We start from the raw sequence: 21,902 nt of genomic DNA, 5'->3' as shown, positions 1-21,902 counted from the left end.
GAGTTTCTGAAAGAGGTTACGGCAGCTGACTTCCAGGGAGCCTTTGCAGCGTGGGAATCATGTTGGCAACAGTGTATCGATGCACAAGGAGACTATTTGGAAAAATTTTATCACATACCGATTGTATCAATAAATTCTTTTTACCATACCTAGTCTCATTACTTTACAGACATACTCTTTACATGCATAATCGTATCATATTGGAGTCAATAAGTTGTTAGCAGAATAAATCAAAGTATATTTTCTTTTGTGATATTACTTAATGAATAATTTGAATGTTTTAAAATTGAATTGTGCACGACTTTGACTTTAAATATACAAGATGTCCGAAAAGTCTTAACCTGATTACACAAATTAATAACATTGGCTAGAAGTGAGATAAAAATATGAAACTGGTGACAAAATGTTGAGAAACTATCCAAGTTTTTTCAAACATCAGTACACTTCACATGAGCACCTTTTGGTAGCGCGTAGCACATCTAGTCAATATTCAATTTCCGTCCACACATTAGCCAACATCATTGGAGGGATCGATGCAATGACTCTGGTTATCCGTTGTTGCAGGTTTGCAATATCTGGTACATGTGTTCGGTAGACCTCGTCCTTGACATAACCCCATAAAAAATTTAATGGGGTTATGTCAGGAGAGCGTGGAGGCCAAACCGTGGTACATCACAACCGATCCATTATCCATGACAGGTCATATCAAGATAGGCACGGACCTCCAAACCCCAATGAGGTGGATACCTTCTTGTTTAAACATGACATCGGGGTGATACTCAAGCAGCTGAGGAACAGCATAAAGTTGTAACATGTCCAAATACACTGGAGATGTGATGGTTGCCTCAGCAAAGAAGAATGGCCCGATAATTCTGTCATGCAATAGCACGAACCAGACATTCACTTTTGGACTTCCTCTGGTTCACTACTTCACTGACAAAAAAGGTTGACTCGTCAGAAAATGCAATTCGTTGGAGATAGCCATTATCATCCTCCATACGTGATAACATTTCAACTGCAAAGTCATATCGACGTGTACTGTCATTGGGCAACAGAGCCTGAACAATTTACACTTTGTATGCACAAAACATTAACTTTTGTGAAGTATATTGTGGAAAGAACTTTTTGGCATCTGTAATTCACGTGAGGCCCTTCGCACTGATTTCTCCCGACTTCGCAGAAATGACTGTCTCACAGCTTCCACCCTTTCAGCTGAGGTTGATGGTCGACCAGACTTCGGATCCTGTGGTCATATCACATCTTAATGTTCTTGACATTAGGGGGAATCTTTCCATATGTGGTCTGGAAGTGTCTCTGCACTGTTATTGGTAACCGTGTCTCGTAACACAGGACACACTGCGCTTTCTCCTGATTGGTAATCATGTCCGGCTTCCTGGGCACCACACCTCGGACACTGCAAACCTATAACAAAAAATACTTGACTTATGACCTAATATTTTGACACCTTTCATATTTTTATTGTACGTCTAGCCAAAGTTATAAATTTATGTAATCAAGGAAAGACTTTTTGGGCACCCTGTATATTTCAAACACTGCTCTGTGGTTCAAACTGTGCCACATACATGCAGGATTGTCAGCAGGGCGAGGAAAGGGAGGGGGGTGTCGTTTAAAAAAAATTAATGTTTGGGTTTTAATCAGATAAGTACAAGTCTATAGTTCACAGAATTCATAGCAATTAATTTCAAGTTCTGTGATGCGCACATATCAAGTTTACAGTTAGTGTGATGCGCACAGATCAAGTTTACAGTTAAGACAAAGTAACGTAGTTAACTGGGAGTTACTGACAGTTATTTGCCCCGGGCCTTGGTTTCCCTCGGTGGCCCTGCATGCATGCACCGTGCATGCATGTATGCATAACTACAACAATGCTAAGGGAAATGCCTTATCCGCCCTCACTGGATGACCCCAGAGTGGAGATGTCTGCCAGACCTTCAACTCAGTTCAGGGATGTTGGGGCAGGAATAGGTCTTGGCTTATCATAAGTTACCACCACACACCACCACACACCACCACAAATTGCTTTTGATAATAAATATAGTTTAAAAAACTAAAGAAACATGCTTTTAAAGATTATCAAACTAAAAAGTAAAAAATAATTTAAAAATTTAATTTATGACAATAGTATATAAGCAATACTAGTATAAATGAGAAAAAAGCTTGAGGTGCTTTGTGCCATATTTTTTGTATATTAAGCGCCCCATGCTTTTTTCTCATTTATACTAGTATTGCTTATATACTATTGTCATAAATTAAATTTTAAAATTATTTTTTACTTTTTAGTTTGATAATCTTTAAAAGCATGTTTCTTTAGTTTTTTAAACTATATTATTGTATAATTATCATAGGGAAATGAGTTACCGACACTACCTATTACCATCTGAGATAACTATTTGGAGTTGCAACGTCACAAAGAAATGGTAAAGTCTCTCCGAATCATTTACAGTTAGATGTATGGATATAATTTAGAATTTACCGGAGAAGAAAAACTTTTTTTTTTCGGCGCGGCCGTGAGTAGAACCCACGATCGCTGAATCCGAAAGCTGACCACTCGGCTAACGAACGTAATGAAATTGGTGGGACATTTTACAGTGATGAGCCACTCACTCTTAGTCGAAAGAGTTACAGACGGACAGACAAACAAACATACAGGTGAAGCTAATATAAAGCATGTAAAAATAAGAAAACCATTTCATGCAGTTTGCAAATTTTAATTGGGAAACATTTTGAAGGAGGAATGGAATTAGGATGTAGAGTTCTAGAAAGGTAGTCCATTACATAAATGAATGTTGATCAGATTGAATTACACAATGGAATGAAGGAAGAAAAAAAGGAAGAAAATATTAAGACAGAACACAAAACATATGCGTTTCCAGGTTTGAATTCCGGTTATGAATGTAATTTAAATTTAAGCATTTACTTGGAGTGGTTTCAGGAAACCGTGGAATGTATGGATAGATATTCGACCCCGGGTCCTTTGAATATAGGCCACAGTGTCTTAACCACTGTGCCACCTCGCTTCGGACACTGAAAACCAGACATAGTTGTTCATTCTGTGGTATCGGTGCTCGACAGCAATAACCAGGGTTCGTACGATCTTTGAAAGCCCTTGGTTGTGCAGTGGGCAGTTGCAAGGTCGTAACATTTGGGTTATTCTCAGTTCATCCCTCCAGTAAAATTCACCCCTGGCTTTTTCAAGCTACTTCTAGAAAGGTTTCCAAAGAAAAGCTTACATCATAATATTGTGTTGCATTTATGTTGGCAGTTCCCAAAGAACTAAAGTCTTTATATCAATTTTGACCTTAAAAGCACTTTTGTGTGTTGGTGTGTGTGTGTACATGTTTGTGTGTAAAACCAATATGGTTTTAAATAAAAATAACTTGTAATTGTATACGGGACTTGTAGTAATTTTACCAGAGTGAGGTCAGAATTATAATTACATTTATGTGTTATAACAGCAAGAATGTACCGCCTTCACTGATTTTATTGCAAAAAAAATTTCCATGTTCGGTAGGGAGTGGGGATATATTCCTCCCCCCATACCCCTGGGTTCAGGGACTTTTCTAATATACATTATTTACTATTGGTGAACATTTTGGGTTTGTTAAATTTGATGGTAATGGATTGACAATGCAATAGGTTATATTGTCTAAAACTGTACAAAAGACGACAGTTCCATTCCCTTTTATTGCTTAAGAAAACATTGACACAGGCCCCGTCCTATCTTGGTGACAAGTTTCAGTTCCTCGGTCCACGTCATGGTATAGGCACGTGTTCTCAGAGTAATTGTTCTTGGCTCATTCCCCAACATAAAACAGCTGTATACTGTACTACTGCTGGTGCCTGGAATGAACTACCCTAGTCAATCAGACTTCAAAATTCACTTTCTATGTTCAAGAAAACATTATTCAGGTACTTGCTAGTTCCAATAATCAGGTTTAGCTGTGGTATCAGATATGCGTGATTGAATGTGTGTGAATGTACGTGTATATGTATGATTTATTATAAGAAAATGTATTGCTATACATATTCAAATTTTTTGTGTCTTCGTTAGTTTTTACATACATATTTAGGTTATTAAACATCTTTAAATCTTCATATCTTTAGCTTTCGATAGTTTTAAAAAAAAGAGGAATTTTTATAATATGCCTGTAATATATTATACTTCAGGTAGCTCATGTGTATCTTATATACTATTTATTTTATTATTATTTTCATATTTGTACGGATATGTTAATTCAGTTTTTATTTAAATGTATTTGTGACAATTTTTGGTATGTGTAGGTTATAAACATTTATCAGGTTTACTTTGCATGTACCTAGTTAGTAAGGATGCATGTGGTTAAGTGTAGGACTTCGCCACTTAACATAAGGCAATAAATAATAAAATAAATAAATAAATAATATGCACTAGCCTGGTCCTTGAGCTGTGTAGAGTGAGAGGACGGTGTCGTATCCGAGCGGCGAGGATTTCTATTAGGCAGCGATGTTGCGGGTAAGCGAGTGAAGTTTTAAGCAATTACTTTAACTCCTGTAGTACTATGTTTCTCTTTTATTATACATACTCTGCATCGGTGTTATCTTACAGTAATCATAAACTTCTTAATTCACTATTGAGCTTGCTAATGGCAGCCAAGCCATGGCGGTTGCGAAGTATCTACCTTAACTGCTTCCAGTATTCTGAAGACTCTTAACTAATCATCGCGCTTCCTGCCAAGTGCTCGGAACCTGCTTGGTCCCTACTTTACGACTATTCTCCTCCAGCTTCTACGAAAGACTCTCTCTACCCCGATAGCTTCCTCTGCCTTTATTCCTACTCTGTCTCAACCCTGTGACCTGGAGGTCAGTTCCTGCCCTGGTTCTGTAAACACGGTTGCTCACATGTTTGTACTTCCAGGCTAAGAGGCTGTGTGTTATTCACCCAAGTTCCGCTACTGGTTCATGGTACATTTCCTGTTTTCCCGTGGCTTCAGGCTCCCCCGGATAAACTATTGACTCTGTACACACTCGGTCATCTCGACAACATCCGCTCTGGCTTCGCTTGCCCGACAGCCCAAGTAGTTAATACATTAATACGCACAACTCAATACATACGTCACAACGAGTGACCGGAAGGCCCTGACGGGTGTGTGGGTGTGCGCAGGAAGCAGGTGTCGGCGGCGCGGCTGGAGGCGGAGAAGGACGGCGTCGTGGTGCCCATCACGCTCGAGGACTACTGCATCAAGACGCGCGTCAAGCAGCCCGAGCACTCCGACATGGCCGACTTCTACGACGACGACTACGACCTGGACGACGACGACGACGAGGGCGACTACGACGACTCGGACGCCGACTACGACGACGGCGACGACAGCGGCAATGGCGAGTCGTGATCTCGGCCGCCCCCCGCCTGAGCCCCACCCCCCCGCGGAGTGCCCGGGACCGAGTGAGTCGCGTCGGGAGTGAACTCTTGGACCGTCGCGCTACCTTCGTCGTCGGCTACGCAGCTCATGATGTTTCAACTTATGTTTCTCCTCTCCTTCAGTGTGATGTAGAGTCCGTAGTTAGCGTTTTGTAAATATTGTTTTTTTTTTTGCACCGCCCTTGCGGGGTGCCGGTTTTACCAAATAGCTTAACTTTTTTAATAGATTTTAGAGGAACGCGAAAGTGAAATTGAAAGTGTGGATTCAAAGCTTCAAGTTCTTTAAATGGTGATTGTATTTGTCTGCAAAAAAAATATTGTCTTGATTAAAAAAAATGTATTTGTGAGCTTTGGTGTAGTTTACCAGATAGACTATGCAAACTCTTTTAAAAAATCTGTCATTGGGGCCTTGACAAGAGGATTTGAGGAAATGTGAAGAGGTGATGTCTAAGAGTCATTTCTTTCAGACAGCATTTCACATTAAGGTCTTGCAAAAAGTGAATATTCTTATAGTAGATAAAAAATATCCATGTGTTAAGTAAGCATAGCATACACAAGAATGCAGGTCACAAACTGGAGCCTATTTTGTTCTTCTTGAGCACAATTGCAAGTATGCATGAGATAAGCAAGACATGAACTTGCTCTTGACCACAAATTCAGAAGTGACTTTATGCCTGGAGTTTAATTTTAAAAGAGAGATTCTTTTTTGTAATATGTGAATTTGAGGTTTTTGCATCTTGCTGTATATAATTACTTAAGAGAACAAAATAACTTAAAATTAACACTGAATGTGTATAGCTCTGTTGTCACATCCAAAAATTGTGAATTCTATATGAAGTTACAAATACTGAACTCATAATACTAAATATTTTGTATACTTACTTTGAATCAATATGGTCAGTATAGTTCTATTGGAGATTGTATGTATTTGTGTACTGAAAACTTACTATCAGAAGTTTAGTCAATGTTATTTTCAGACTGTATTACATAATACTTAATCCAGCAAGACTGCAACCGTCCAGTTGGGAATTTTATTTTGTGTATAACTCATTTATTGTATTTGGTGACATTATTTTGAAAAGTTTTTGGAGATTGCTTTTAAGTACACTAAAAAAAATTAAATTGCAGTCAGCTCCCCAAAAAACACAATCACAAATATTTCCCAGCGTTGAGTACTGTAGTTCAATTGGCCTGTTCTATACAGTATGCTTGTTTGTATGTCTTTAAAAGTATTAGATTTCATGAGGTCACAGTTATTTGAATGCTAATTTTTGTAAGAAATTCATGTAAAATAAATTTTGTGTAAACAAATATTTTAGAAATGCTCAAGTTGTCTTCTGATAACAATGCAGTATGCCATGTTAGCCAAGCAATTATATTAGTTGTATACAGAATGTCCAGCATAAGGGAAAACTGGGAAAAGCCAGGGAAATACACTGGCCAAAAAAATAATTAGGGGTTCAGTCAAAAATTAGGATCCAACAGACATAATTATATGATCACACAAAAAGAATTAGGGTGTCGGACAAGCTGTGTTTTCAGTAGCAGTACTATCGACAGTCCGTCAGAACAGGGGGCAGAATGCAGTTCTACTGCAACGTGCCTTGCAGGATGCAGGGTGTCGTCTCAAACTGGCCATAATAGTCTTCATGCAGGTGACCTCTATGGCATAGGCTCATCATTGCTAGCACTGCACAGTCTGTTAATACTGGGCGGAGGAACAGTATGGATGGGAGCATGCCAATTGGATATTAGTTCTGTTCTCCGAGTGGCAATTAAGTGTGGAAACTGATAATCGACGTATTCTCATCTGGAGTGAACGTGAAAACCTATACAACGCAGCGAGGCTCTGGTATTAATCCTCTTATTATTTTTGTCTGATCCCTCTATTTTGACTAATTTAAATTAATGTTAACTAGGGAATACTCATCAGGTATCACCAACCCACTAGCTTCCCCACGCATATTGTATTTGGGTTCAGTTTTTGTTGCAATGCTGGTATGCCAAGAATTTTCGCTAAACAGAGTTGTATTTTTCGGCATGTGAGGCTAAACACTGTGATTGTGCCGCAGAGTGTGATGTAGGAAGCATCAGTTTGTGCATAGTTTTTATGTTTCTTGTTTGTGTGTCGACAGTTTTGTTACAACATTGAAGAATATGTAAGGAATTTGTGACTATGGCAGTGTTGGGAAGTAATAAAAACATTTATATGGACGTTTTCCATAAATATTTTGGTCCTGGAAAAAGTCGGGGAATTCTTTTTGTGGGTTTGCTGGACATTCTGTTATAAAAAAAGAAGTCATGATGCTGGCATTAGAGAAGGAAAAAAGACTGTAAATATACAAATGCACTTGTACGTGTGCAACCATGAAATTCACACAGTTACATGGGACAGTGGTTTTTGGGAGCACAACTAGGCTAAAATGTGCAATGTTGTTTGGAATCTTTTGGTCGAGTGACAAACTAGCAGTGGTTGAAACACCAGTACTTATCTAAAAAGAAAAATCTCTTAAGTTTCTTACTTAAAACATGTTTTGTCCTGTATACATGCATGATTTTTAGACTAGACATTATACATATTTTATGTAGTTGGTTAAAAGTCATTGATTAAAATGGGGGGTGGGCCAGTTTCCAATGTGAAATGGTAAAAAAAAAAAAAAAAAAAAAACACACACACATTAGGTGTTAGAGAATATTATTGCTTTATCGGGATTCGAACTGGAATCACATGTTTAGTGTCTTGCCATGCCACCTTCTTGCTTTCTTTGCGTCCTGAAAGTCTCGGAGCAACTACTTTGGGAGGCTTAGGGGAAGAGAATATCCAAGGGTTTTGTAAGCTTGCTAGCGGAAATAAGCCTTAACCCCTTGGTATTATTGGACAGCCAAGGCAAAGATGGAGTAGTAGTGTAATGTATTTTCTTCAATAAACTATTGAAACTGACTGACATAGACTCACTGTAATTACAGACAGTAAAAAGTCAAAAGGTCCCTTACTAAGATGGTAGGCCGCCTTATATACCAACTATCATGGGTTGTCAATTCCTTCTGAAGGTCGTCACGTGTACTGCTGCATGACTATCATTGCTCTCTTGTACTCATACAGAGCTTTTATGGTCGGTGTTCTGGTTTTCTCCTCCGCTGCTTCATCACCATCCAAACATTGAATCCCCGAATACAACAACAACAACCAACACTCGTTAGGAGTTTCATCATGTTTTGCAATCGTAACATTGCTTACTGACTCCTACATAATAGTATAAACATTTGAATTATTTCGAATGTAAAAGGGAGCAGTGAAATAACAGCGGAGTACAACACTTTGTGTGCTGAGGGTTTAGAAATGATAGTTAATTTGTTAGGTACTTATTGATGCAACACTGCTTTATGATATGTTTAAAACACATGAGTTGGTTGCAACTTGGCTGTAAGTATGATCTTTATGCAGAAGATATCTGTGAGATAAATAGTTTTACAGTGAACTGGCATTATGCTTTTTCCAAAAGACCACAAAAAAATGTAAAATATGGCTAATTATACTGTAGCCATCAAAAGTGGTGTAAGATGCAGGAAATGGTGTATAGTCATCAGTCATCACCTTGTGTGTAATGTACTACACAAAATATTATTAGCAAGAGTGCAGCTAACATCACTTGAAGCATAAAAATAGGGTTCTACTGTAGTTTAACCGTACCCTTTGTGCTTTATTAACCTTACAACTTCATCTTTCACCACTACAAATAACATGTGTGTAAAATTGTTCAACATAATTAATGCTTTTTATACACCTTTAATTTCTTGACTTATGAGAAGAGTAGATGTTCATCCATCTGCCTAAGATGGCTGCCTGATGCACTTCTAACAGCATCCAGACTCCAGGTGTCCACGTGCCATCTTTATTTGGTTGTTACTATCAAAATGTTTGCAATGTTTAGATATTATAAATTTGGTAAACAATATTGTATTTGGTAGAGATGATGTTAAACTATGTACATCGATATTACTCAAAAGTCCCATAGGGCATGTTGCCTGCAAAAATACCTTTTAGCTGCACAGCGGACTGTGGGTGAGGCATCGTCAAGGACACGGATATGACGGTAGCTCACTGTCTGTCGAGTTGTGTGGCCGGCTGGAATTGTAGTCGTCCCACGGAGTAGGCTGTGCTGTGGTTACGTGATTCCTTGTATTCTTCAAACATGTATTACATTTTTACTAAAGAAACAACCTCTTGTTTTAAAATAACTGGTGACAACTGGAAATCTTTTAACAAAACCGTAGTTGAAAGTCCCAGAACTCTGCCCTCTGGTAGTCCGACCTTTACATGGAATGTTCTTCCCTTACATCGTGAGCCCGATTGCAACAAGACGTAATGAACAGCTGCCGAAGCAACGCTACTCCACCTTGCCTTCTTAATTGCATAAACTCTGCCTCCCACCCATTTCATACGATCCTGTTCTCTCCCCCCACTCACTCAAGCACGGTTGAATGGCATACAATTATTCATTATGACTAGAAAAAATTATACAGTACCTTTGGCTAGTTTGTTGTGATTTGAACATTGAACACTGCAGTAAAAGACACTCACATAGCCTTGGCACAACTTCAAAATGCATCAGCAATACAAAATGTAGTGAATAAAATAAAATACAGAATTATTTTACAAGTAACATGAATATGGTATAATGCAGTTCTTAGAAGTGAGTTTGCTTAGGAATTTGTTTTCTTCGTCAGACGTCACAAAAAAATCTAGTAGCAGCAGAACATGAAAGAGTATTTTCAAAATGACTCTCTGTTAATGGACAGAAGTGTAAAATAGTTGAGTTTCTAGTTTGTGTCTGGGGTAACATTTTTTTTATAAAGATGTGCAAAAAATTCTCACAAATCTCTTTGTTGCCTAATTTTGTGGGCAATTCATCGGGCTAAAATCTAGGTAGTTTTATGTTGGCCAAATTGGAATGCCTGAAAGTGCTTGCAAAAAACATGATTGCATTTCTGCAGATAATGCTGCAGTTAAGTTTGTACATAAAGATAGCATGGAGACTGTTATTCCATGCAGGGGTACATTACTGTGATGGGGTGTTTTTATCACTTGATTCATTTAGCTGCAGATAACGGTCAAACAGTTCTCCAGTGACAATTTGTGTATGTATTCTTTTCTTGACATAATTTATTGCTATAGTAAATCGTGTGAAATGATGGATAGTTAGCAATATTTGTGTTATTTTCAATCTGACCAAATTGCCATGTTTGCACTACCCCAAAATTAAGTCTTCAGATAACTTTGTTTACTAGTTTTGTTATTTAAAATGTTGACAAGTATGCTATTTGAGTGGAAAATAGACTTAGAATACGTAATTGTCATTACCTTGCAAAGCTGAAATTTTCAAGTTCTGAAATTAGTTTGAACTAAAAATGTGTAAAATCATCTCTGTGTAGTACACAAAACAGTTGTGTTACATTTTCCACATTTGTTTTTAAATTAAGGGTCAACAAAGGTTTAGCTACAATGCATGTATGTGTTTTTTAAGGTTTTCATTTTGCTTTATTATAATACTACAGACAGTTTTAATGGATAGAACCAGTGGGGCAAACATACCAAAAAATTGACTTTATAGTATATTCGTGTTTATAAAGAGATTTTTCAACAAAAATTATATAACTGACTGGTTTTTTTTTTTTCTGTGAGTTGTTGATCACTGATTGATGAATAAATGTTTTTAACCAATGGTAAAATATTTAATAACTGCAGAAATTAATTATCTGAACTTCAAATTTTAATTACTTTCCCATTGCATTTTGTAAAATTATAAAATGATGGACAGACATAGTCCTGCATAAAAAAGAGCAACTTTCAGTACTGGCTTTCTGTGCCAATTTCTCTTAGGGCAGGGACTATAATATAGTCAGCTTTCGGTTTCATCAGCCAGTCTCCAAAGCCTCTACAGTGCGAAACTCGCACTATAGACTTCTTTCAGTAGCTGGATAACTGCTAGATACGGGTGGCTCTCCACTATAAAGTGAATGTGGTCAATGTTTTTGAATTTTATGAAGAATTTGAAGATCCTGTTTGGTTGCCTGTGCCCATTTGTTCATCATTTGGAAAAACCTGATAGTTGTGGTTTGCCGATTACTACAGAGAGGCAGTTATTGTTAGCCTCTGTGTTTTATGCAACTGGGAGTTTTCATGTCGGTATTTTTAGCTGTGGTTACCAATGGACTGTATTGTTACTGCCCTTATGTAGTTAAAGAAAACTTTGTATAAATTTTGTTATCAAAGTTCTTGAAGCTGCTTTAAGTGGGCACTGTATACTCAAGGTACACAAGGGAGAAACACTAAAAAAAAAAAAAAAAAAAAAAAAAAAAGAGGAACTGTGTAATTGTGTATGTGTGTGTACATATATGTATGTATGTATATACAGTACAACCCGGTTATAACATTCCCGTTTTTAACATTTTCCCGCCTATAACACCATAATTTCATGGTCCCGTCATTTTTACATTTATCACAATGCTTTAATTTCCCGCCTGTAACAATATTAAAACTTCTACATTCCCGCCTTTAACGTTCAAATTTGCTTTGATAACTGCCACAATTTGCAGTATCCCTTCCCTCTAAGTTATAATTTAGGCCAAAACCATAGCTAGAAAATACTAGAGCTGTAGCAAACCGTATGTATTCGTTACTGAGTAACGGGTGCGGCATCTAGTAACGAGTAACGAAACGTTACACACGAATGCATTTCGTTACTCGCATCTTTCGTATGTTTTCGTATGTTTTACGCATGCGCGCGCTTATTCGTTACAAAGAACGATGTTTGTTTATTAATAAAAGTATAATTTGGAAATTCGTCGTCCAAGTTTTTTACTGTTTATTAAAGGTATTGTGTGTGTAGACAATGTTTTAGATTCGAACAGAAACAACGTAAAAAAGTATTTTTTACAAATTATAAATATGTATGTTTTTGTTTTTTATTATCGCGTATTGTCACGTTTTATGTTCTTATATTAAAAGATATATTATAATAAAGCCGCTCTAATAAGATTTAATTGTTTCTTGGTTAACAAAAGCTGTTAGTTATCAAATATTTTCAATTGTTTATATTCGATTTATTTTTATTTACGCGACGTCATACTGTACGCGTACGAAATACGACTCGATTCGTTGCTGTTACATAACATAGCATGTGCCATGTTTTGCGGTATCAGAAGTAACGAGTAACGATACGAAAGTAACGAGTACTGATTGTTATAGTAACGAATACATACGGGTACACATTTTTTCGTTACTTTTACACCTCTAGAAAATACAGCACGCATATACAAACATCAGATGTTTACATTTGAATAGTTCACCATAGACGTAATACACACGCACTCCACAACTTGCACCGGATCGACTATCAATATGGCGTCCTGTTCGCGCTTGTTAGCCTATGACTTGTTCCTTTATACTTATGATGCGCATTTTGTACACTGATACATGGTCGGAAACAGTGCTACTGTAGTCTATGGTGCTGGTTTTTGTTTCAAAGGTTTAACACCTTGAGATGGTTAACGTTTACCGTAATTATAATTTTTTTTTAACTTATTGTAGTCACGGTCGTATTTAATTAAAATACGTCGTATTGAAATTTTATTCAGGTTTTTGTACGGCTATGATGGCCGATAAATATAAGCGAAAATATATTCTGTAGCTGAAAAAATTCAGTTTATTAACCAAGTGGACAGGAACTCCAACAAAACGCGTGTTGTGATTGCAAAAGAGTTGAATATTTCTGTTTCGACTCTGAACTGTATCGTACAAAACATTTTTTTTCTTTAGCATATTATTAGGTATTATCTATAAATAAAATTAACAAATTTTCCACTCTATTGCTGTACTTAGTGTATTACTGCTGTATTTTTGTGTTGTTTTACAAGGAAAATAATATATACACACACACAACAACATGATGAATAATTTTTTGTTACACTTCTCAGTCTCTCTTAATGAGGGGGGGGGGGGGGGTTAACTATTGGATCTTTTGGTTTCATAAGGCAAAATAATTATTTCGTCTAGATATTAGTACCTTTGTTTTTATTTTACTTTTGATTTTTTTCACATGATAAATTATAAGTTGATAAACAATATATATATATATATATATATATATATATATATATATATTAATCTGTTTATTGTTGCATATTTTAAAGAATTGTGTTAATGATCTATTACATTGTTTAATAAGGGCCGGCCCATTCTTTCAATAATGTGATTATAACTTCAATCCATGTCATATATATATACAATAAACATGTCATTATATATATATATATATATACAATAAACAGATTAAGCTCCTTAGAAGTGAGTAAAATCCTGAATGAGAAAAATTGTATGGTGTTCAGATCAGTTCAACATCGTGGCTTAATGTTATTCTGATGATCTAAAAGCTGAAGACCTGGGAGTTTGACTGCTACCGAGGCGTCCGGTTCTTGGAAACAGTCCGGTACTTGAACCCTGTCAAACAGGGAGATGGCTTCCAGGATCAGCCCGGGTGCTGGGCTCGCGAACTCGCGGTTGTCGGGGAAGTTTCCATGATTAAAAAAATAAATTATGATGATTAAAAAACTTCTACTCCTACGAGGTAGACCTACATGAACTGACTAAAGGCTAATCATTACAGTTGTGGGAATCATATCCCTTGTCTAGCCGATTACATCTTAAAAGTAAAACGGAGAGGCGTCCTGATGACAGAGATACCAAGTGGTCAGTCCAGAATCGCGGCGCGCAGTAAGTTTGGGGCAGCAGGGACTCATAATTAAAAAGCGAAGTTAAAGAAAAGAAAGGGGGGAGGCTTCGGCTTCCGGACCGAAAGGTTCCGAAGATTACTGAGGGGCTTGTCGAGAAATACTGACCTCGATATCTCGAAGTTGGTGGTACCGGCCGATGTCAGCGCGACCTACTGATGTGTGTCTGAACCAAGTAGCGGTCGACTCACACGAGGCGGCAGCTAGCAGCATGGGGCTTATGGAGCGGAATAGGGCAGCGCTCTGGTGGCCTGGGGAAGAACTACAGGGTACTGGTTACTGCAAGAGATGCCAGAGGGCAGGCGTTTACTGGCCGTTCAAACACCCAGGGGAAGTGATTTGCAAAACTACCGCTAGAGTGCATGAGCAGTACTTTTTTGAGACTGGAGTCCTGGCCTTGGGACCGGCCGACCCTAGCCGGGGTTAGTGGCTGGTCAGTGCTCTGGCCAGTATTCCCAGAAAACATGGAGGGGGGGGGGTGTTAAAACTGCGGTGATAGGTGGGAATGAGGCGCTACTGAGCCCGGAGGCGTGACTGGAGGTTGGTGAAAATGATTCGAGATCATGTCCTGAAGTGCTCACGTCAAGGGAGGTCTTTGAAGTAGCCTGCCCTGAGAGCTTGAAGGATATAGCAGTTCTTGTCACGGCTCGGAGGCGAATTGCAGGTGATGTTCGTGCGCCAAGGCGGAAATAAAAGGATACACAGTCTGACTCGCAAAAGACTCGGCAAAAATCAGATCTGGGCTGGGAAAAATTAAACTGAAGTGTACAGTAGAAGGAACAAGTTTAAGTTCTTGCAGCAAGAAAATAAAATGACTGGCAATCTTTTTTTTTTTAAATTCAAATTAAAAATTGTGCCAAAAATACTAGTAAGCGGCACGTGTGTGTGTATAAATTGACACACACAATGTGCCATTAAATATTTTTAGGCAACATCAATTACCGTCAACTGGGGATACGTGGGACAGTGAGGTTAACTTGGGACATTTTAGGTTTCTTTAGTTTTGTTATGTTTCCACTATTATTTTCTTTAGTTGTTAATATGTTAATAGTGTTTACATGTTGTGCAAGCATGCCTCTGATGGATTAAGTCAAATATTGGCTGTTTATAAAGTAAGTTTTTTTGTTTGCATTATAATATTTAAGATATGACTTTTTTTTACATAAAATAACATCAAATTAACCTTGCTTGTAAATCTGTTGGTATTTAATTACAGGGTTTCAACAATCATCATTGTTTAACCTCTTTGTTTTTTTTACCATAGCCTTATTGATATATATGCTTATTTATATATTATATAGGGATGGGGCGACCGAATCCAATATCCGCCGAATCCTATAGATTCGAAGCTTTGGCACGTCTGATATAGGATTCGGTTTTTTATTATTTACGGGGAAAAAAAATACAGTAAAACTCGCTTATGAGGTCCTGCATGGTAGGTTTTTCCATATAAAGTGTTTAAATTGCCCGAGGTCTCATCATTTACGCCATTAAATGTGTGATATAAAGTCCGTAATTTTTTCTGAAACTCCTGTCTCAATTAATGGCGCACGTAAATATGAAGAAAAGACAAATGAACAACATACAAAGAAATATGGATGATTTACCATAACTACAGTACAAACCCAATAGTTATTTTAAGATAATTACCATAAAAAGAACAAGATTCTGGCCAGTGGACAGTTCCCCGACCTCGTCATAACCCCAACCGTTTCCCCTGCACTGCTTTGACCTCCCTCCACGAGACATCCTGCCAGCCCTTGGTCCGCCCTGCAGAAGGGGTGGGACCCCCCGCACCGCCCTCCACGAGACATCCTGCCAGCCCTTTGTCTGCCACGCTGATGGGGTGGGACCCCCCGCGCGGCGGCATAGACTCGAAAAATGGCGGGCAACGAAATGTTTAAGCCAATAGAAAACTTAAGGAAATTTTTATGTGGCCCTTTTTTTTAACTGTAAATAATAGAAATAGTGCTCATTTTCTTAATGAAAGTATCCGGGGACCACAAGGCAGATGAAGGTAGCAGGAACGTTTGCTATGATCGTTCCCGCAAGACCCTTTTTTTTCTCCAGCAGAGGAGCCGAACAAACAGAAGTATCCGGCGCTTAGAAACTACATGGACGTATACTGCTTGATTGTGCCTACAGACTTCATTGGTGAAACAATTTGTACTGTTATCTTATGCTAGGAAAGGAAATAACACAGATCAGTAGTACTTCACTAGGCCGTTCAGCCATCTTGTTTATTTACTGGCTTTCCCGCCTTTACATCCTTCCTCTCAAGCAGTCCCTTATATGACACAATACTCTTTACAATTAACCTGATACATTACTTAGCTTTAACCTGATACATTACTTAGCTGTCCAGACTGTTCTCTCCTTTCCAATGAAAATTACTCAACCAACTGGGTGGCTTCCTCTGTCTTTTTGATGTCCTTGCATCCGTCTCCCTTAACTCTATCCCTCCAGAATTATCCTCTATTAACCCCCTTGCATGATTCTGTGAATTTCTGGGTGGCCCATAGTCCTCCTCCCCAAATTCTCTAAACTCCTCTTCTCCTTCCCTTTCGTCCCTCCTGCTGGATTTATCTTGCTCTTGTACTACGTCCCTATGATTTTCCTTGAACTATATGTTCGACCCCCCTTCTCGTTCCTCTTGCTCTTGTACTACTTCCCTATGATTTTCCTTGAACTCTATGTTCGGCCCCTGATTTTCCTTGAACTTTATGTTCGACCCCCCTTCTCGTCCCTTCTCTGCCTGTGTAATTTTCCCTGGGAATGGTGCTGGCACTAAAAACCTTCTGTTTCGCCTATACTTTCGCTGGCCTAATTTCACTATGTAAGATCTGGGTTCCTGCCCCACTGCTTCAATTTCCCCATACTCTCTGCGATCCGAAACCCAAACCCTCTCTCCTACTACTAGGTCCGGTAATTTTCTAGCCTTGTGCCTGTGGTTATAACTGTCCGCCTGTTGGATTTGTCTCTGTTTTTCCTTCTGTACCACCTGCTCATGGTTGATCTGCCTAGATAGCTTAGATGGCATCATCGGAAGGGTAGATCGCAAGCGCCGTCCCATGAGTAATTCGCCTGGGCTGAATCCATTAGCTAATGGCGTACGGTACGCCAGCAGTGCCAAAGTAAGATCCTCATTCTTCTTTATTAATTGCTTGGCCACTTTCACCGCCGACTCCACTTCCCCATTAGACTGGTGATAGTGTGGAGATGATGTGATGATACTAAAGTTATATGAGGAGCTGAATTTTCTGAATTTCTCTAAGAGAAACTGTGATCCACTGTCCGCTCTAACGACGTTCGGGATACCAAACCTTGCAAAGACTTCCGCGAGACTCTTGATGACCAATTCATCCCCCAATGAAGACATAGGTATGATTTCAAAGTAACGCGAGTAGTAGTCAGTAACTATCATGTACCATCGCTGCTGCTTAAAGAAGTCAATCCCCACTTTCTCCCATGCCCTGGACAGAAACTGCTCCTGCAATAATGGTTCCCTTGGGTTCACCCTTTCCTCTATGCATCTAGGGCAACTTCTTATCAGTTCCTCTAGCTGTGTGGACAATCCTATCCACCACACCGACATGTTGGCCCTTTCCCGACATTTTGTTATTCCCTGATGTCCTGCATGTATGAATTGTAAACATTTCTGCTGAAGAGGGAGTGGTATAACCAGACGGGTACCTTTCACTAATAACACCTCTTCTACCGTAATCTCGTGCCTGAACTGATAATATGACCTCATTTCTTCCGATACTTCCCTCTTCTCCGGCCATCCTGTCTCAGCATATTGCCGTAGTTTTCTACAGGTGGGGTCCCGTCCCTGTTCTTGTCTGATAACCTGCAAAAATTCATCCTTTACCGGACACGCCTCTATCATGTACCTTACAAAAGCCTCTACCTCATGTTTCAGTTCTTGCTCTTGTTCCCTCTGGGATGAATTCCCTGGATTACGGGATAAGGAGTCAGCTACCACTAAATTTTTTCCTGGCACATACTGGACTGTGTAGTCATACCGCATTAGGCGGATCCGAAAACGCTGCAATCTAAGTGACAACTCATCTAAGGGTTTCGTATGCAAAATTTGTAATAACGGCTTGTGGTCAGTTTCCAAAATAATGGGTATGCCTGTCAGGTACTGCCTGAACTTTTCCGCCCCCCAAGTCAAAGCTAGAGCCTCCTTTTCTATCTGCGAGTACCGTTTTTCTTTTGCTGTGAGTGTATGCGAACCATACGCTATAACCTGGCGTAAATCTCCCGATTGCTGAAGAACACAGCACCCCAGCCCAAAAGAGCTGGCATCTGCGCTCAAGATGATCTGCATGTTGGGATTAAAAAAGGCCAAGGTGGGTGCATTGGAAAGCATTTGCTTGATTTTGCTAAATGACGTTTTCTGGGCTTCTTCCCACACAAAATCCACATCTTTTTTTAGAAGTACGAACAATGGCTCTAACACCTGCGATTTGTTTGAAAGAAACTGCGCGGAAAAATTTACTAGCCTTAAAAACTGCTGAAGTTCGTTCTTTGTAGTAGGTTTAGGGAAGTTACTTATACCCTCGACTCTTTCAGAGTCTATTTGAATACCCTCCGCCGACAACGAAAATCCTAAATACTTTACCTTAGTGACCCCGAAACAACTCTTGCTGGTATTTAGCGTGATTCCTTCTGTCTCCAGCCTCCCCAAAACTGTCTCAAAATGTTATCGTGTTCCCTTATAGTTGCCGCAAATACCAATATGTCATCCATGTGAAAGACCACCCCAGCTATACCCTCTAACACCTGAGCAATTTTTAGAGAAAAGTTTTCCGGTGCACTTGCAAGCCCGAATGGGAGCCTCTTGAACATATACCTTCCGAATGGCGTGATTAAAGTTGTTAAAGGCTGATTTTCTTTGTCTAGCGCCATTTGGTAGAACCCGGAGTTGCAATCAATTTTTGAGAAAAACCTTGCCCCTTTGAGTTGTGCTAGCTTGATTTCTACCCCTGTTATTGGAAAATGAGGACGACTGACATATTTATTTAATTCTGAATAATCACCACAAATGCGCACTGAGTCACCCTTGGGAACAACCATAATAGGAGCTACCCAATCAGTTGGCTCAGTTACTTGTTCTATGATGTCTAATTTAATCAGTCTGTCCAGCTCCTTTTTGAGTTTATCAAATAGGGGCAAAGCCACCACCCTTGGTAGTGACTACAAAAGGTTGAGCATTCTTTTTTACTGCTAACTTCACTTCCCCCTTCATTTTCCCTAGTCCCTTGATCACTCCTGGAAATTCCCTAGACACCTGTACTTCAGTGTATACTGCTTTATCGGGTGCCGATATTTGTGATAACATGCATTACTCACCCGTGAACTGAACAATTTCAAGACTTATCAAAGACCTTCTTCCTAAGATAGGTGTTTTTAACCCTTCTATTATGTAAACCTCTGACATACATTTTTTACTGCTACATTGTAGTTCCAGAACCAACCACCCCAGAACTGACAACATACTGCCATCAGGTCCTGAAAGAGTTTTCGTGCACTGTTTCAACCGTTTTCTGAACTCTTCTGGAACTGTTTCTGGAGGAACACAGGTTATGTCTGCCCCCGTGTCAATTAGGAATTCTACTGTGGACTTAAAATTAGTGATGCTAACCGAGGCAGTCCACTTGTTGGTGCCCCCAGACCCAAGTACTAAACTACCCAAGAAACATTCTTTCTCCATTTCCGGTACTGTGCCTGTTTCTGACACCAGACGCACTTGAGAACTGCCACCTGGCTTGCTTGCTTTACATACCACCGCCCAGTGACCGCCTTTATCACACTTAAAGCACTTGACATTTCTTGCTGGACACTTAGAACGCACGTGGTCTTTCAAACCGCAAAACTGGCACTGACCTGAGGGCCGGATCTCACCCCTGGCTGTTGAGTGATGCTTAAAGGAAATGGGCTGTTGATGTCTATTGTCCTCTTGGCGATGTCTATTGTCCACTTGAACTCGGTGAACCTCCCCACGACGATTCTGCTGTTCCTTGTATAACACCGCAGAATGGCTACTCTGCAGTTCCGCTTGCTTTGCTGCTAGAATCGCTTGCTCCAGTGTTAAATCTGGCCTCAGCTCCCTAGTAGCACACTTTGTTGGGCCAATGTTGGGAAATGGTTGGCACTGTTGGCAAACAGTTGGCTGTGTGGTTTGGTGGATATCCAACCACAATTTTCTGTTGGCCCTACCTTTTTATCGTTGGGCTTACGACGGTTATTTTATAGTTAAATTTAGCTGTTGGCCCTACAATGCTATCGGTTGGGACGCTGATTGTTATTTTCCATTTAAGTTTTGCTACTGGCCCAGCAGTGAATTAGCACCGTCGGCCCTACTATGTTGTGCGCCGCTGGCCCGACAGTAGTGTTTTTTTATAGCACCTACCGTGACATAATTTATTACCGCGTGTTTATTCTTTGGTTTATTCATGCAGATTATGATTTTACTTTTGCATTAATAAAAAAAATTTTTTGGATAAATTTTATTAAAATAGAAATCAAGTACAAAATATTTTTTGTCATAAATTTCATTAAAACTGTTAAATAATAACTCATAACGGTTTTCAGTGTATTGCATGTGTATTTGTCTTCCTTATTATTGCTATTTTACTTGTGCAACTGAACAACTTGAATTACATTATTATTTTGGCCATGTTGGTATCATATATTAAATAAGGGTTGGTAATGGTATCCAGTATGATGGTATCTGTTTTTATGGTCGGCCTTTCAGGTTTCTCGCACGTTTTCGTTTATAATATTTAACACGTAGAAATTATATATTTTGCTATCAATATATTAGGAATTTCTGTTGTCTTTATACATTATAAGGTAAGATTTAATTATAAAATATATTTTTAATGGGGTACAGCACATAAACCTGATTTCGTAAAATGTTTCAGTTTTTCATTTTAAACCTTTAAAATCAACGGTATGATTTTGCAGTTGTATTATTGATTTGACATGTTATATAGAATAATGTTTGGTATGGTTTAGTTACGGTTTTTAATAAATTTTTATGAAACCAGGGGAGTTTTACTTAGGGATGCAAAATCGCTCTTAAAAACATCGATATCACGAACATCGATGTTCAAACGAAAAAGCATCGATGTCAAAAAACATCGTTCTGAAAACCGATACATCGATGTTTTAACCGATGTTTTTAAATATCAGGAAAAACATGCCAAAATGATTTAAATTATAGTATGTAGCCACAATATCCACAACCCATTTACAGTCGTGTCTCATGCAGAACAAAAACATGCATTAAAAGCAATTTAAAAAAAAAAGAAGGAAAAAGCATGAAGTGTATGTGCAGGTTTTAAATGTAACATTAATTTTCTCGATAGAGCTAGCGAGACCGTATCGGTACCAATCAAAAGCTTGTATGTACAACAAGCTATGAAATTGTCTATAACGTCTCACTGCTTTTTCCCTATATTTATCCAAATTGAAAAGAAAATTCTTATGTAAACCAATTTTTTTAATGGTATTTATTTTTTCCAAATGATCAGGGCCGGCGCGTCCATATAGGCGCACTAGGCAACCGCCTAGGGCGCCAAGTAGCTGGGGGCGGCACAGCACGACACATAACAACTGATATAATATGTTTAACGATTATTGAAACTAGATGAAAATGGATTTTTGTAACAGTTTGGAATAT

The 21,902-nt window shown here is 38.8% G+C and overlaps 1 protein-coding gene across 1 annotated transcript in view; it reads left to right on the top strand.

The window, feature by feature from the left end:
- LOC134539982 (ubiquitin-conjugating enzyme E2 R2) overlaps positions 1–8,360 on the top strand; it is a 205,108-nt gene extending 196,748 nt beyond the window's left edge. Inside the window, exon 5 of the mRNA XM_063382387.1 lies at positions 5,162–8,360. Within this exon, the coding sequence (XP_063238457.1) occupies positions 5,162–5,390 (229 nt within the window). The 3' untranslated portion in view covers positions 5,391–8,360. The remainder of the gene's footprint in view (positions 1–5,161) is intronic.
- Positions 8,361–21,902: the final 13,542 nt, after the last annotated feature.

The sequence above is a fragment of the Bacillus rossius genome, chromosome 16 (assembly GCF_032445375.1).
Source record: "Bacillus rossius redtenbacheri isolate Brsri chromosome 16, Brsri_v3, whole genome shotgun sequence".
NCBI classification, from domain to species: Eukaryota; Metazoa; Arthropoda; class Insecta; order Phasmatodea; family Bacillidae; genus Bacillus; species Bacillus rossius.
Note: the sequence above shows the minus strand (reverse complement) of the source record. Positions and strands in the feature narration are given on the sequence as shown.